This window comes from Coregonus clupeaformis, chromosome 15 (genome assembly GCF_020615455.1).
Source record: "Coregonus clupeaformis isolate EN_2021a chromosome 15, ASM2061545v1, whole genome shotgun sequence".
In the NCBI taxonomy this organism is placed as follows: domain Eukaryota; kingdom Metazoa; phylum Chordata; class Actinopteri; order Salmoniformes; family Salmonidae; genus Coregonus; species Coregonus clupeaformis.
The window spans coordinates 12805255-12823065 of NC_059206.1; the positions used below are offsets into that span (position 1 = coordinate 12805255).

General features: G+C 40.0%; 1 protein-coding gene across 1 annotated transcript in view; it reads left to right on the forward strand.

Annotated features, from left to right (window-relative positions):
* Positions 1-2070, forward strand: part of LOC121583631 (dnaJ homolog subfamily C member 25) — an 8657-nt gene extending 6587 nt beyond the window's left edge. The window contains exon 4 of the mRNA XM_041899785.2: positions 821-2070. Within this exon, the coding sequence (XP_041755719.1) occupies positions 821-943 (123 nt within the window). The 3' untranslated portion in view covers positions 944-2070. The remainder of the gene's footprint in view (positions 1-820) is intronic.
* The last annotated feature ends 15741 nt before the right edge of the window (positions 2071-17811 follow it).

Sequence of the window (17811 nt, forward strand, 5' to 3'; positions counted from 1 at the left end):
GCCGGGTGGAGATTATAACAGAACCATGCCAAGATGTTCAAAAATGTTCATAAGTGACAAGCATGGTCAAATAATAATCAGGAATAAATCTCAGTTGGCTTTTCATAGCCGATCATTAAGAGTTGAAAACAGCAGGTCTGGGACAGGTAGGGGTTCCATAACCGCAGGCAGAACAGTTGAAACTGGAATAGCAGCAAGGCCAGGCGGACTGGGGACAGCAAGGAGTCACCACGGCCGGTAGTCCCGACGTATGGTCCTAGGGCTCAGGTCTCTCAGTTGGCTTTTCATAGCCGATCATTAAGAGTTGAAAACAGCAGGTCTGGGACAGGTAGGGGTTTCGTAACCGCAGGCAGAACAGTAGAAGTAGTAGTAGTAGTAGTAGTAGTAGTAGTAGAAGTAGTAGTAATAGTAGTAGTAGATGTAGTAATAGTAGTAGTAGTAGTAGAAGTAGTAATAGTAGCAGTAGTAGTAGTATTAGTAGTAGTAGTAGTAGCAGTAGTAGTAGTAGTAGCAGTAGTAGTAGTAGTAGTAGTAGTAGTAGTAGTAGTGGTAGACTACACACACAAACGGTGGATCGCTTTGCACCAGATATTACAATGTTATTACAACAGAACATATTCTATACATGAACATATTCTATACATGAACATATTCTATACATGAACATATTCTATACATGAACATATTCTATCTGTTGTAATAACATTGTAATATCTGGTGCAAAGCGATCCACTTCCAAATGATGCTCTCTCTTTGGTGCCTTTTGAATGTGTTTGTACTATTTGTATTTGTATTTGTATTGCGTTATGTTGTTGTACAGGTGTACAAGGAGGAGCAGGAGGAAGAGATGAAGATGAAGATGGCCCTGGACCCCAGGTGGAAGAGGTACCGACGGTGGATGAAGAATGAAGGACCTGGACGACTCACTTTTATTGATGATTGACAACATGCATATTATATACTACACCTGACTTGTGCCAATATATACAGATATACTATATACAGATACACACTGTGTTGTACAGAAACACTGTGTTGTACAGAAACACTGTGTTGTACAGAAACACTGTGTTGTACAGATATACTGTGTTGTACAGATATACTGTGATATACAGAAACACTGTGTTGTACAGATATACTGTGATATACAGATATACTGTGTTGTACAGAAACACTGTGTTGTACAGAAACACTGTGTTGTACAGATATACTGTGTTGTACAGATATACTGTGTTGTACAGATATACTGTGTTGTACAGAAACACTGTGTTGTACAGATATACTGTGTTGTACAGATATACTGTGTTGTACAGATATACTGTGTTGTACAGAAACACTGTGTTGTACAGATATACTGTGTTGTACAGATATACTGTGTTGTACAGATATACTGTGTTGTACAGATATACTGTGTTGTACAGATATACTGTGTTGTACAGATATACTGTGATGTACAGATATACTGTGATATACAGAAACACTGTGTTGTACAGATATACTGTGATATACAGATATACTGTGATATACAGAAACACTGTGTTGTACAGATATACTGTGATATACTGTGTTGTACAGATATACTGTGTTGTACAGATATACTGTGTTGTACAGATATACTGTGTTGTACAGATATACTGTGATATACAGATATACTGTGATATACAGAAACACTGTGTTGTACAGATATACTGTGTTGTACAGAAACACTGTGTTGTACAGATATACTGTGTTGTACAGATATACTGTGTTGTACAGATATACTGTGATATACAGAAACACTGTGTTGTACAGAAACACTGTGTTGTACAGAAACACTGTGTTGTACAGAAACACTGTGTTTGCATATCTGAGTGTTTGTGAATACATCTACTGATGATAATGCCTGTTTGTATGGATAATTATTTTTATAGATATTGTTTGGGGATGTTTAAAGCCAGTGAAAGGTACTAATGTATAACTATAATAAGATGTATTGAAGCCTTATACAGCATATCGAGAGCTGGGGACTAGAAGGGTCTATCTGCAAAAATATGATTCTGAGATAATTGGCTTTAAAGTTCTGAACCCTCATTGGTTTGAATGGTGTCTGATCCCTCATTGGTTTGAATGGTGACTGAACCCTCATTGGTTTGAATGGTGTCTGAACCCCTCATTGGTTTGAATGGTGTCTGAACCCCTCATTTGTTTGAATGGTGTCTGAACCCCTCATTGGTTTGAATGGTGTCTGAACCCCTCATTGGTTTGAATGGTGTCTGAACCCCTCATTGGTTTGAATGGTGTCTGAACCCCTCATTGGTTTGAATGGTGTCTGAACCCCTCATTGGTTTGAATGGTATCTGAACCCCTCATTGGTTTGAATGGTATCTGAACCCCTCATTGGTTTGAATGGTGTCTGAACCCCTCATTGGTTTGAATGGTGTCTGAGACCCTCATTGGTTTGAATGGTGTCTGAACCCCTCATTGGTTTGAATGGTATCTGAACCCCTCATTGGTTTGAATGGTGTCTGAACCTCTCATTGGTTTGAATGGTGTCTGACACCCTCATTGGTTTGAATGGTGTCTGAACCCCTCATTGGTTTGAATGGTGTCTGAACACCCTCATTGGTTTGAATGGTGTCTGAACCTCTCATTGGTTTGAATGGTGTCAGCGATTTTTATCTTGTATTCTTTTGAACCTTCTAGTCCCAACCTCTGCTGGTATATGTAACGCCTTTCATAATATGATCTTTCAGCTCTCTAGGAAAATCTCATGGTGTGAAAGAATGAGAAGATGTATTTAAAACCTTCCTGGCGGAACTGTTGTTAATACAAAGGCTTTGGCCTAACTGGCACCCTATTACCTATATAGTGCACCACTTCTGGTCTAAACTAGTGCACTACGTAGGGAATAGGGTGCCATTTGGGACGAAGCCCAAGGGTTAGGCAGGGTTGTATAGTCTGTTATTATAGATGCTCATCGTCCGTCTCTGGTCCTAACTGTTATCCTGTCCGACGCAGATTAACCCTACTTCTGAAAGTGCTTAATCTGGGTATGGGAAACCTGTCTGTTATGGGTTACAATGGAATAGGCCTTCCTTCCTATGCGTTGTCTTACCCGGGAAGGCTATTTTTTATTTATTTATTTTTTAGTCATTTAGCAGACGCTCTTATCCAGAGCGACTTACAGTTAGTGAGTGCATACCTTCTTTTTTTTCATACTGGCCCCCCGTGGGAATCGAACCCACAACCCTGGCGTTACAAAACGCCATGCTCTACCAACTGAGCTACATCCCTGCCGGCCATTCCCTCCCCTACCCTGGACGACGCTGGGCCAATTGTGCGCCGCCCATGGGTCATCATGACTCTCGAGTCAGTAAAAATATCGTTCAAAAATAATAAATCGTTGGCTAACTGGACTGTTATTTTACTGCTGCTCTTTATTATTTTTATTTTTTACTTAACAAATGTTTCTTAAAACTGCATTGTTGGTTAAGGGCTTGTAAGTAAGCATTTCACTGTAAGGTCTACACCTGTTGTATTCGGTGCATGTGACAAATAACTTTTGATTTGATCACTACTTTCTGCCCCGTCCTCAGTGGTCCTCCCCATCAGACGTTGGTGGCTTCCACATCAAAAGTTTGGGAAGTTAAACATTTTTTACCAGGAAGTGCCGTTTTATTCCCGTCAATATTTCAAATAGTCCTTAAACAATTTGACAAACAAACCCTGCCGAATTAAAGAAAGAAATCAACAGGACATATAATTCTAACTTGTAGACATGCGTCAACTTGTAGAACAACTAAAACTCAAAGCCAGTGTGGAACGGATTAAGGTCAAATAAACACAACTAGAAACATATAAAGGAAAGACAGATTTCAGGTATATTTATTGCGTGATCCACTGTGATGTGAGGGTGGGGGGGTCAATTCCATTTATATTTCAGTCAACCAAAATTCGCCTGGATGCTTCCTACATAGAAAAGGAAGTCCCCCTGGCAGTTTATTAATCGAGTAGCCTACGCTAAATAATAATATTTTTGCACAGTTGTCTGTCTCTTATTCTAAACGCTATGTTATTATTATTTTACGATATTAAAGGGCTGCTGTCAAAATGACAACATTCAGCTAAATTGACGTTCTGGTCATTTGTCAACCTTGGTGTTTCTATCATCTCAGTGACTTACGGTAATTATATGCACTTTTAACCCCATTCAAATTTACGGTAATTATATGCACTTTAACCCCATTCAAATTTACGGTAATTATATGCACTTTAACCCCATTCAAATGGACTTACGGTAATTATGTGCACCCATTCATATGGGGTACCGTTTTGGCCGCACCCTAGCTATTGTCTCAGGTAGACCTACTGTTTCTAGTCTAGTCCTTTGGGGTGATGCTGAGACCTACTGTTTCTATTCTAGCTTTCTTTCCTTACATTAATGACAGCATTATTTGTCATTCTTAAGCATTTAACAATTGAATTAGAACATTGAACTTAAACCAGTGCTTGACATGGGCAGGAGCTCAAATGTTCTACTGCCTAAGCTCCTGTTCCTCTTATAGAATATTAGCTCAAAAGTATTGCACCCAAATAGAGACAGTACCAGCACCCAAAATGAGTAGCGGAACCTATTTCTGTCCAAGCGAAGCACCGACTTAAACCCTGTATGAATCCTGGATCTTGGAGATCTCGGAAAATGCACTGTAAGTATAACTATGCCTACGTAACATAGAATTATGTTTCACCGTGAAAACTGTTCTCACGGGCACACATATCCTAAATAAAGTAGGCCGAATGCTTCTGACCGAAAGAGTCAACTACAGGTCTACTGTCATTAACGTATACTTGTTGGATGGATTAGATACGCATTGGTGTATGGCTGTAGGCTAGTTGTCTAGTGATATTGGTGTATGGCTGTAGGCTAGTTGTCTAGTGATATTGGTGTAGAGCTGTAGGCTAGTTGTCTAGTGATATTGGTGTATAGTTGTAGGCTAGTTGTCTAGTGATATTGGTGTAGAGCTGTAGGCTAGTTGTCTAGTGATATTGGTGTATAGCTGTAGGCTAGTTGTCTAGTGATATTGGTGTAGAGCTGTAGGCTAGTTGTCTAGTGATATTGGTGTATAGTTGTAGGCTAGTTGTCTAGTGATATTGGTGTAGAGCTGTAGGCTAGTTGTCTAGTGATATTGGTGTATAGCTGTAGGCTAGTTGTCTAGTGATATTGGTGTAGAGCTGTAGGCTAGTTGTCTAGTGATATTGGTGTATAGCTGTAGGCTAGTTGTCTAGTGATATTGGTGTATAGTTGTAGGCTAGTTGTCTAGTGATATTGGTGTAGAGCTGTAGGCTAGTTGTCTAGTGATATTGGTGTAGAGCTGTAGGCTAGTTGTCTAGTGATATTGGTGTAGAGCTGTAGGCTAGTTGTCTAGTGATATTGGTGTATAGCTGTAGGCTAGTTGTCTAGTGATATTGGTGTAGAGCTGTAGGCTAGTTGTCTAGTGATATTGGTGTAGAGTTGTAGGCTAGTTGTCTAGTGATATTGGTGTAGAGCTGTAGGCTAGTTGTCTAGTGATATTGGTGTATAGCTGTAGGCTAGTTGTCTAGTGATATTGGTGTCTAGTTGTAGGCTAGTTCTCTAGTGATATTGGTGTATAGTTGTAGGCTAGTTGTCTAGTGATATTGGTGTATAGTTGTAGGCTAGTTGTCTAGTGATATTGGTGTAGAGCTGTAGGCTAGTTGTCTAGTGATATTGGTGTATAGTTGTAGGCTAGTTGTCTAGTGATATTGGTGTATAGCTGTAGGCTAGTTGTCTAGTGATATTGGTGTATAGTTGTAGGCTAGTTGTCTAGTGATATTGGTGTATAGTTGTAGGCTAGTTGTCTAGTGATATTGGTGTATAGTTGTAGGCTAGTTGTCTAGTGATATTGGTGTAGAGCTGTAGGCTAGTTGTCTAGTGATATTGGTGTATAGTTGTATGCTAGTTGTCTAGTGATATTGGTGTATAGCTGTAGGCTAGTTGTCTAGTGATATTGGTGTAGAGCTGTATGCTAGTTGTCTAGTGATATTGGTGTATAGTTGTAGGCTAGTTGTCTAGTGATATTGGTGTATAGTTGTAGGCTAGTTGTCTAGTGATATTGGTGTAGAGCTGTAGGCTAGTTGTCTAGTGATATTGGTGTATAGCTGTAGGCTAGTTGTCTAGTGATATTGGTGTATAGCTGTAGGCTAGTTGTCTAGTGATATTGGTGTATAGTTGTAGGCTAGTTGTCTAGTGATATTGGTGTATAGCTGTAGGCTAGTTGTCTAGTGATATTGGTGTATAGCTGTAGGCTAGTTGTCTAGTGATATTGGTGTAGAGCTGTAGGCTAGTTGTCTAGTGATATTGGTGTAGAGCTGTAGGCTAGTTGTCTAGTGATATTGGTGTAGAGCTGTAGGCTAGTTGTCTAGTGATATTGGTGTATAGCTGTAGGCTAGTTGTCTAGTGATATTGGTGTATAGCTGTAGGCTAGTTGTCTAGTGATATTGGTGTAGAGCTGTAGGCTAGTTGTCTAGTGATATTGGTGTAGAGCTGTAGGCTAGTTCTCTAGTGATATTGGTGTAGAGCTGTAGGCTAGTTGTCTAGTGATATTGGTGTATAGCTGTAGGCTAGTTGTCTAGTGATATTGGTGTAGAGCTGTAGGCTAGTTGTCTAGTGATATTGGTGTATAGCTGTAGGCTAGTTGTCTAGTGATATTGGTGTAGAGCTGTAGGCTAGTTGTCTAGTGATATTGGTGTATAGTTGTAGGCTAGTTGTCTAGTGATATTGGTGTAGAGCTGTAGGCTAGTTGTCTAGTGATATTGGTGTAGAGCTGTAGGCTAGTTGTCTAGTGATATTGGTGTATAGCTGTAGGCTAGTTGTCTAGTGATATTGGTGTCTAGCTGTAGGCTAGTTGTCTAGTGATATTGGTGTAGAGCTGTAGGCTAGTTGTCTAGTGATATTGGTGTAGAGCTGTAGGCTAGTTGTCTAGTGATATTGGTGTATAGCTGTAGGCTAGTTGTCTAGTGATATTGGTGTAGAGCTGTAGGCTAGTTGTCTAGTGATATTGGTGTATAGCTGTAGGCTAGTTGTCTAGTGATATTGGTGTAGAGCTGTAGGCTAGTTGTCTAGTGATATTGGTGTATAGCTGTAGGCTAGTTGTCTAGTGATATTGGTGTAGAGCTGTAGGCTAGTTGTCTAGTGATATTGGTGTAGAGCTGTAGGCTAGTTGTCTAGTGATATTGGTGTATAGTTGTAGGCTAGTTGTCTAGTGATATTGGTGTATAGCTGTAGGCTAGTTGTCTAGTGATATTGGTGTAGAGCTGTAGGCTAGTTGTCTAGTGATATTGGTGTATAGCTGTATGCTAGTTGTCTAGTGATATTGGTGTATAGCTGTAGGCTAGTTGTCTAGTGATATTGGTGTATAGCTGTAGGCTAGTTGTCTAGTGATATTGGTGTATAGTTGTAGGCTAGTTGTCTAGTGATATTGGTGTATAGCTGTAGGCTAGTTGTCTAGTGATATTGGTGTAGAGCTGTAGGCTAGTTGTCTAGTGATATTGGTGTATAGTTGTATGCTAGTTGTCTAGTGATATTGGTGTATAGCTGTAGGCTAGTTGTCTAGTGATATTGGTGTAGAGCTGTAGGCTAGTTGTCTAGTGATATTGGTGTATAGTTGTAGGCTAGTTGTCTAGTGATATTGGTGTAGAGCTGTAGGCTAGTTGTCTAGTGATATTGGTGTATAGTTGTAGGCTAGTTGTCTAGTGATATTGGTGTATAGCTGTAGGCTAGTTGTCTAGTGATATTGGTGTAGAGCTGTAGGCTAGTTGTCTAGTGATATTGGTGTATAGTTGTAGGCTAGTTGTCTAGTGATATTGGTGTAGAGCTGTAGGCTAGTTGTCTAGTGATATTGGTGTAGAGCTGTAGGCTAGTTGTCTAGTGATATTGGTGTATAGCTGTAGGCTAGTTGTCTAGTGATATTGGTGTAGAGCTGTAGGCTAGTTGTCTAGTGATATTGGTGTAGAGCTGTAGGCTAGTTGTCTAGTGATATTGGTGTATAGCTGTAGGCTAGTTGTCTAGTGATATTGGTGTATAGCTGTAGGCTAGTTGTCTAGTGATATTGGTGTAGAGCTGTAGGCTAGTAGTCTGGTGATATTGGTGTATAGTTGTAGGCTAGTTGTCTAGTGATATTGGTGTAGAGCTGTAGGCTAGTTGTCTGGTGATATTGGTGTATAGCTAGTGTATAGTCTAGTGATATTGGTGTAGAGTTGTAGGCTAGTTGTCTAGTGATATTGGTGTCTAGTTGTAGGCTAGTTGTCTAGTGATATTGGTGTCTAGTTGTCTAGTGATATTGGTGTATAGCTGTAGGCTAGTTGTCTAGTGATATTGGTGTATAGCTGTAGGCTAGTTGTCTAGTGATATTGGTGTATAGTTGTAGGCTAGTTGTCTAGTGATATTGGTGTATAGTTGTAGGCTAGTTGTCTAGTGATATTGGTGTATAGCTGTAGGCTAGTTGTCTAGTGATATTGGTGTATGAGTTGTAGGCTAGTTGTCTAGTGATATTGGTGTATAGTTGTAGGCTAGTTGTCTAGTGATATTGGTGTCTAGTTGTAGGCTAGTTGTCTAGTGATATTGGTGTAGAGCTGTAGGCTAGTTGTCTAGTGATATTGGTGTAGAGCTGTAGGCTAGTTGTCTAGTGATATTGGTGTATAGCTGTAGGCTAGTTGTCTAGTGATATTGGTGTAGAGCTGTAGGCTAGTTGTCTAGTGATATTGGTGTATAGCTGTAGGCTAGTTGTCTAGTGATATTGGTGTATAGCTGTAGGCTAGTTGTCTAGTGATATTGGTGTAGAGCTGTAGGCTAGTTGTCTAGTGATATTGGTGTATAGTTGTAGGCTAGTTGTCTAGTGATATTGGTGTAGAGCTGTAGGCTAGTTGTCTAGTGATATTGGTGTAGAGCTGTAGGCTAGTTGTCTAGTGATATTGGTGTATAGCTGTAGGCTAGTTGTCTAGTGATATTGGTGTATAGCTGTAGGCTAGTTGTCTAGTGATATTGGTGTATAGTTGTAGGCTAGTTGTCTAGTGATATTGGTGTAGAGCTGTAGGCTAGTTCTCTAGTGATATTGGTGTAGAGCTGTAGGCTAGTTGTCTAGTGATATTGGTGTAGAGCTGTAGGCTAGTTCTCTAGTGATATTGGTGTAGAGCTGTAGGCTAGTTGTCTAGTGATATTGGTGTATAGCTGTAGGCTAGTTGTCTAGTGATATTGGTGTATAGCTGTAGGCTAGTTGTCTAGTGATATTGGTGTATAGCTGTAGGCTAGTTGTCTAGTGATATTGGTGTATAGCTGTAGGCTAGTTGTCTAGTGATATTGGTGTAGAGCTGTAGGCTAGTTGTCTAGTGATATTGGTGTATAGTTGTAGGCTAGTTGTCTAGTGATATTGGTGTAGAGCTGTAGGCTAGTTGTCTAGTGATATTGGTGTAGAGTTGTAGGCTAGTTGTCTAGTGATATTGGTGTATAGTTGTAGGCTAGTTGTCTAGTGATATTGGTGTATAGCTGTAGGCTAGTTGTCTAGTGATATTGGTGTAGAGCTGTAGGCTAGTTGTCTGGTGATATTGGTGTATAGCTGTAGGCTAGTTGTCTAGTGATATTGGTGTAGAGCTGTAGGCTAGTTGTCTAGTGATATTGGTGTATAGCTGTATGCTAGTTCTCTAGTGATATTGGTGTATAGCTGTAGGCTAGTTGTCTAGTGATATTGGTGTATAGCTGTAGGCTAGTTGTCTAGTGATATTGGTGTCTAGCTGTAGGCTAGTTGTCTAGTGATATTGGTGTCGAGTTGTAGGCTAGTTGTCTAGTGATATTGGTGTATAGTTGTAGGCTAGTTGTCTAGTGATATTGGTGTATAGTTGTAGGCTAGTTGTCTAGTGATATTGGTGTATAGCTGTAGGCTAGTTGTCTAGTGATATTGGTGTAGAGCTGTAGGCTAGTTCTCTAGTGATATTGGTGTAGAGCTGTAGGCTAGTTGTCTAGTGATATTGGTGTAGAGCTGTAGGCTAGTTCTCTAGTGATATTGGTGTAGAGCTGTAGGCTAGTTGTCTAGTGATATTGGTGTATAGCTGTAGGCTAGTTGTCTAGTGATATTGGTGTAGAGCTGTAGGCTAGTTGTCTGGTGATATTGGTGTATAGTTGTAGGCTAGTTGTCTAGTGATATTGGTGTAGAGCTGTAGGCTAGTTGTCTGGTGATATTGGTGTATAGCTGTATGCTAGTTCTCTAGTGATATTGGTGTATAGCTGTAGGCTAGTTCTCTAGTGATATTGGTGTATAGCTGTAGGCTAGTTGTCTAGTGATATTGGTGTCTAGTTGTAGGCTAGTTGTCTAGTGATATTGGTGTATGGCTGTAGGCTAGTTGTCTAGTGATATTGGTGTAGAGCTGTATGCTAGTTGTCTAGTGATATTGGTGTATAGTTGTAGGCTAGTTGTCTAGTGATATTGGTGTATAGTTGTAGGCTAGTCGTCTAGTGATATTGGTGTATAGTTGTAGGCTAGTTGTCTAGTGATATTGGTGTAGAGCTGTAGGCTAGTTCTCTAGTGATATTGGTGTAGAGCTGTAGGCTAGTTGTCTAGTGATATTGGTGTATAGTTGTAGGCTAGTTGTCTAGTGATATTGGTGTAGAGCTGTAGGCTAGTTGTCTAGTGATATTGGTGTATAGCTGTAGGCTAGTTGTCTAGTGATATTGGTGTATAGCTGTAGGCTAGTTGTCTAGTGATATTGGTGTAGAGCTGTAGGCTAGTTGTCTAGTGATATTGGTGTATAGCTGTAGGCTAGTTGTCTAGTGATATTGGTGTATGGCTGTAGGCTAGTTGTCTAGTGATATTGGTGTATAGCTGTAGGCTAGTTGTCTAGTGATATTGGTGTCTAGTTGTAGGCTAGTTGTCTAGTGATATTGGTGTAGAGCTGTAGGCTAGTTGTCTAGTGATATTGGTGTATAGCTGTAGGCTAGTTGTCTAGTGATATTGGTGTCTAGTTGTAGGCTAGTTGTCTAGTGATATTGGTGTAGAGCTGTAGGCTAGTTCTCTAGTGATATTGGTGTAGAGCTGTAGGCTAGTTCTCTAGTGATATTGGTGTATAGCTGTAGGCTAGTTGTCTAGTGATATTGGTGTATAGTTGTAGGCTAGTTGTCTAGTGATATTGGTGTCTAGTTGTAGGCTAGTTGTCTAGTGATATTGGTGTATAGCTGTAGGCTAGTTGTCTAGTGATATTGGTGTATAGCTGTAGGCTAGTTGTCTAGTGATATTGGTGTATAGCTGTAGGCTAGTTGTCTAGTGATATTGGTGTATAGCTGTAGGCTAGTTGTCTAGTGATATTGGTGTATAGTTGTAGGCTAGTTGTCTAGTGATATTGGTGTATAGCTGTAGGCTAGTTGTCTAGTGATATTGGTGTATAGCTGTAGGCTAGTTCTCTAGTGATATTGGTGTATAGTTGTAGGCTAGTTGTCTAGTGATATTGGTGTATAGCTGTAGGCTAGTTGTCTAGTGATATTGGTGTATAGTTGTAGGCTAGTTGTCTAGTGATATTGGTGTATAGTTGTAGGCTAGTTGTCTAGTGATATTGGTGTATAGCTGTAGGCTAGTTGTCTAGTGATATTGGTGTAGAGCTGTAGGCTAGTTGTCTAGTGATATTGGTGTATAGCTGTAGGCTAGTTGTCTAGTGATATTGGTGTATAGTTGTAGGCTAGTTGTCTAGTGATATTGGTGTATAGCTGTAGGCTAGTTCTCTAGTGATATTGGTGTATAGTTGTAGGCTAGTTGTCTAGTGATATTGGTGTAGAGCTGTAGGCTAGTTGTCTAGTGATATTGGTGTATAGTTGTAGGCTAGTTGTCTAGTGATATTGGTGTATAGCTGTAGGCTAGTTGTCTAGTGATATTGGTGTAGAGCTGTAGGCTAGTTGTCTAGTGATATTGGTGTATAGTTGTAGGCTAGTTGTCTAGTGATATTGGTGTAGAGTTGTAGGCTAGTTGTCTAGTGATATTGGTGTAGAGCTGTAGGCTAGTTGTCTGGTGATATTGGTGTATAGCTGTATGCTAGTTCTCTAGTGATAATGGTGTATGGCTGTAGGCTAGTTCTCTAGTGATATTGGTGTATAGCTGTAGGCTAGTTGTCTAGTGATATTGGTGTCTAGTTGTAGGCTAGTTGTCTAGTGATATTGGTGTAGAGCTGTAGGCTAGTTGTCTAGTGATATTGGTGTATAGTTGTAGGCTAGTTGTCTAGTGATATTGGTGTCTAGTTGTAGGCTAGTTGTCTAGTGATATTGGTGTATAGTTGTAGGCTAGTTCTCTAGTGATATTGGTGTAGAGCTGTAGGCTAGTTCTCTAGTGATATTGGTGTATAGCTGTAGGGTAGTTCTCTAGTGATATTGGTGTATAGTTGTATGCTAGTTGTCTAGTGATATTGGTGTCTAGTTGTAGGCTAGTTCTCTAGTGATATTGGTGTATAGTTGTAGGCTAGTTGTCTAGTGATATTGGTGTAGAGCTGTAGGCTAGTTGTCTAGTGATATTGGTGTAGAGCTGTAGGCTAGTTGTCTAGTGATATTGGTGTATAGTTGTAGGCTAGTTGTCTAGTGATATTGGTGTAGAGCTGTAGGCTAGTTGTCTAGTGATATTGGTGTAGAGTTGTAGGCTAGTTGTCTAGTGATATTGGTGTATAGCTGTAGGCTAGTTGTCTAGTGATATTGGTGTATAGTTGTAGGCTAGTTGTCCAGTGATATTGGTGTATAGTTGTAGGCTAGTTGTCTAGTGATATTGGTGTATAGCTGTAGGCTAGTTGTCTAGTGATATTGGTGTATAGCTGTAGGCTAGTTCTCTAGTGATATTGGTGTATAGCTGTAGGCTAGTTGTCTAGTGATATTGGTGTATAGCTGTAGGCCAGTTGTCTAGTGATATTGGTGTATAGCTGTAGGCTAGTTGTCTAGTGATATTGGTGTATAGTTGTAGGCTAGTTGTCTAGTGATATTGGTGTATAGCCGTAGGCTAGTTCTCTAGTGATATTGGTGTATAGTTGTAGGCTAGTTGTCTAGTGATATTGGTGTATAGCTGTAGGCTAGTTGTCTAGTGATATTGGTGTATAGTTGTATGCTAGTTGTCTAGTGATATTGGTGTATAGTTGTAGGCTAGTTGTCTAGTGATATTGGTGTATAGTTGTAGGCTAGTTGTCTAGTGATATTGGTGTATAGTTGTAGGCTAGTTGTCTAGTGATATTGGTGTATAGCTGTAGGCTAGTTGTCTAGTGATATTGGTGTATAGTTGTAGGCTAGTTGTCTAGTGATATTGGTGTATAGCTGTAGGCTAGTTGTCTAGTGATATTGGTGTATAGCTGTAGGCTAGTTGTCTAGTGATATTGGTGTAGAGCTGTAGGCTAGTTGTCTAGTGATATTGGTGTATAGTTGTAGGCTAGTTGTCTAGTGATATTGGTGTATAGTTGTAGGCTAGTTGTCTAGTGATATTGGTGTAGAGCTGTAGGCTAGTTGTCTAGTGATATTGGTGTCTAGTTGTAGGCTAGTTGTCTAGTGATATTGGTGTATAGCTGTAGGCTAGTTGTCTAGTGATATTGGTGTAGAGCTGTAGGCTAGTTGTCTAGTGATATTGGTGTATAGTTATAGGCTAGTTGTCTAGTGATATTGGTGTAGAGCTGTAGGCTAGTTGTCTAGTGATATTGGTGTATAGCTGTAGGCTAGTTGTCTAGTGATATTGGTGTATAGCTGTAGGCTAGTTGTCTAGTGATATTGGTGTAGAGCTGTAGGCTAGTTGTCTAGTGATATTGGTGTATAGTTGTAGGCTAGTTGTCTAGTGATATTGGTGTAGAGCTGTAGGCTAGTTGTCTGGTGATATTGGTGTATAGCTGTAGGCTAGTTCTCTAGTGATATTGGTGTATAGCTGTAGGCTAGTTGTCTAGTGATATTGGTGTATAGCTGTAGGCTAGTTGTCTAGTGATATTGGTGTATAGCTGTAGGCTAGTTGTCTAGTGATATTGGTGTATGGCTGTAGGCTAGTTGTCTAGTGATATTGGTGTATAGCTGTAGGCTAGTTGTCTAGTGATATTGGTGTAGAGCTGTAGGCTAGTTGTCTAGTGATATTGGTGTAGAGCTGTAGGCTAGTTCTCTAGTGATATTGGTGTATAGTTGTATGCTAGTTGTCTAGTGATATTGGTGTCTAGTTGTAGGCTAGTTCTCTAGTGATATTGGTGTATAGTTGTAGGCTAGTTGTCTAGTGATATTGGTGTATAGTTGTAGGCTAGTTGTCTAGTGATATTGGTGTATAGTTGTAGGCTAGTTGTCTAGTGATATTGGTGTATAGCTGTAGGCTAGTTCTCTAGTGATATTGGTGTATAGCTGTAGGCTAGTTGTCTAGTGATATTGGTGTATAGTTGTAGGCTAGTTGTCTAGTGATATTGGTGTATAGCTGTAGGCTAGTTGTCTAGTGATATTGGTGTATAGTTGTATGCTAGTTGTCTGGTGATATTGGTGTATAGCTGTAGGCTAGTTGTCTAGTGATATTGGTGTATAGTTGTAGGCTAGTTGTCTAGTGATATTGGTGTATAGTTGTAGGCTAGTTGTCTAGTGATATTGGTGTATAGCTGTAGGCTAGTTGTCTAGTGATATTGGTGTATAGCTGTAGGCTAGTTGTCTAGTGATATTGGTGTAGAGCTGTATGCTAGTTGTCTAGTGATATTGGTGTATAGTTGTAGGCTAGTTGTCTAGTGATATTGGTGTATAGTTGTAGGCTAGTTGTCTAGTGATATTGGTGTATAGCTGTAGGCTAGTTCTCTAGTGATATTGGTGTATAGTTGTAGGCTAGTTGTCTAGTGATATTGGTGTATAGCTGTAGGCTAGTTGTCTAGTGATATTGGTGTATAGTTGTAGGCTAGTTGTCTAGTGATATTGGTGTATAGTTGTAGGCTAGTTGTCTAGTGATATTGGTGTATAGCTGTAGGCTAGTTGTCTAGTGATATTGGTGTAGAGCTGTAGGCTAGTTGTCTAGTGATATTGGTGTATAGTTGTAGGCTAGTTGTCTAGTGATATTGGTGTAGAGCTGTAGGCTAGTTGTCTAGTGATATTGGTGTATAGTTGTAGGCTAGTTGTCTAGTGATATTGGTGTAGAGCTGTAGGCTAGTTGTCTAGTGATATTGGTGTATAGTTGTAGGCTAGTTCTCTAGTGATATTGGTGTATAGCTGTAGGCTAGTTGTCTAGTGATATTGGTGTATAGCTGTATGCTAGTTGTCTAGTGATATTGGTGTCGAGTTGTAGGCTAGTTGTCTAGTGATATTGGTGTAGAGCTGTATGCTAGTTGTCTAGTGATATTGGTGTATAGTTGTAGGCTAGTTGTCTAGTGATATTGGTGTATAGTTGTAGGCTAGTTGTCTAGTGATATTGGTGTAGAGCTGTAGGCTAGTTCTCTAGTGATATTGGTGTATAGCTGTATGCTAGTTGTCTAGTGATATTGGTGTATAGCTGTAGGCTAGTTGTCTAGTGATATTGGTGTATAGCTGTATGCTAGTTGTCTAGTGATATTGGTGTATAGTTGTATGCTAGTTGTCTAGTGATATTGGTGTATAGTTGTAGGCTAGTTGTCTAGTGATATTGGTGTATAGTTGTAGGCTAGTTGTCTAGTGATATTGGTGTATAGTTGTATGCTAGTTGTCTAGTGATATTGGTGTATAGCTGTAGGCTAGTTGTCTAGTGATATTGGTGTATAGCTGTAGGCTAGTTCTCTAGTGATATTGGTGTATAGTTGTATGCTAGTTGTCTAGTGATATTGGTGTAGAGCTGTAGGCTAGTTGTCTAGTGATATTGGTGTAGAGTTGTAGGCTAGTTGTCTAGTGATATTGGTGTAGAGTTGTAGGCTAGTTGTCTAGTGATATTGGTGTAGAGCTGTAGGCTAGTTGTCTAGTGATATTGGTGTCTAGTTGTAGGCTAGTTGTCTAGTGATATTGGTGTATAGCTGTAGGCTAGTTGTCTAGTGATATTGGTGTATAGCTGTAGGCTAGTTCTCTAGTGATATTGGTGTATAGCTGTATGCTAGTTGTCTAGTGATATTGGTGTAGAGCTGTAGGCTAGTTGTCTAGTGATATTGGTGTATAGCTGTAGGCTAGTTGTCTAGTGATATTGGTGTATAGCTGTAGGCTAGTTGTCTAGTGATATTGGTGTATAGCTGTAGGCCAGTTGTCTAGTGATATTGGTGTAGAGCTGTAGGCTAGTTGTCTAGTGATATTGGTGTATAGTTGTAGGCTAGTTGTCTAGTGATATTGGTGTATAGCTGTAGGCTAGTTGTCTAGTGATATTGGTGTATAGCTGTAGGCTAGTTGTCTAGTGATATTGGTGTATAGCTGTAGGCTAGTTGTCTAGTGATATTGGTGTAGAGCTGTAGGCTAGTTGTCTAGTGATATTGGTGTATAGTTGTAGGCTAGTTCTCTAGTGATATTGGTGTAGAGCTGTAGGCTAGTTGTCTAGTGATATTGGTGTATAGTTGTAGGCTAGTTCTCTAGTGATATTGGTGTATGGCTGTAGGCTAGTTGTCTAGTGATATTGGTGTAGAGCTGTAGGCTAGTTGTCTAGTGATATTGGTGTATAGCTGTAGGCTAGTTGTCTAGTGATATTGGTGTATAGCTGTAGGCTAGTTGTCTAGTGATATTGGTGTATAGCTGTAGGCTAGTTGTCTAGTGATATTGGTGTATAGCTGTAGGCTAGTTGTCTAGTGATATTGGTGTAGAGCTGTAGGCTAGTTGTCTAGTGATATTGGTGTATAGCTGTAGGCTAGTTGTCTAGTGATATTGGTGTATAGCTGTAGGCTAGTTGTCTAGTGATATTGGTGTATAGCTGTAGGCTAGTTGTCTAGTGATATTGGTGTAGAGCTGTAGGCTAGTTGTCTAGTGATATTGGTGTATAGCTGTAGGCTAGTTGTCTAGTGATATTGGTGTAGAGCTGTAGGCTAGTTGTCCAGTGATATTGGTGTATAGCTGTAGGCTAGTTGTCTAGTGATATTGGTGTATAGCTGTAGGCTAGTTGTCTAGTGATATTGGTGTAGAGCTGTAGGCTAGTTGTCTAGTGATATTGGTGTATAGTTGTAGGCTAGTTGTCTAGTGATATTGGTGTAGAGCTGTAGGCTAGTTGTCTAGTGATATTGGTGTATAGCTGTAGGCTAGTTGTCTAGTGATATTGGTGTATAGCTGTAGGCTAGTTGTCTAGTGATATTGGTGTATAGCTGTAGGCTAGTTGTCTAGTGATATTGGTGTATAGTTGTAGGCTAGTTGTCTGGTGATATTGGTGTATAGCTGTAGGCTAGTTGTCTAGTGATATTGGTGTATAGTTGTAGGCTAGTTGTCTAGTGATATTGGTGTATAGTTGTAGGCTAGTTGTCTAGTGATATTGGTGTATAGTTGTAGGCTAGTTGTCTAGTGATATTGGTGTCTAGCTGTAGGCTAGTTGTCTGGTGATATTGGTGTAGACTGCAGTTGTCTAGTGATATTGGTGTAGAGCTGTAGGCTAGTTGTCTAGTGATATTGGTGTAGAGCTGTAGGCTAGTTGTCTAGTGATATTGGTGTATAGCTGTAGGCTAGTTGTCTGGTGATATTGGTGTATAGCTGTAGGCTAGTTGTCTAGTGATATTGGTGTATAGTTGCAGGCTAGTTGTCCAGTGATATTGGTGTATAGTTGTAGGCCAGTTGTCTAGTGATATTGGTGTATAGTTGTAGGCTAGTTGTCTAGTGATATTGGTGTCTAGCTGTAGGCTAGTTGTCTGGTGATATTGGTGTAGAGCTGTAGGCTAGTTGTCTAG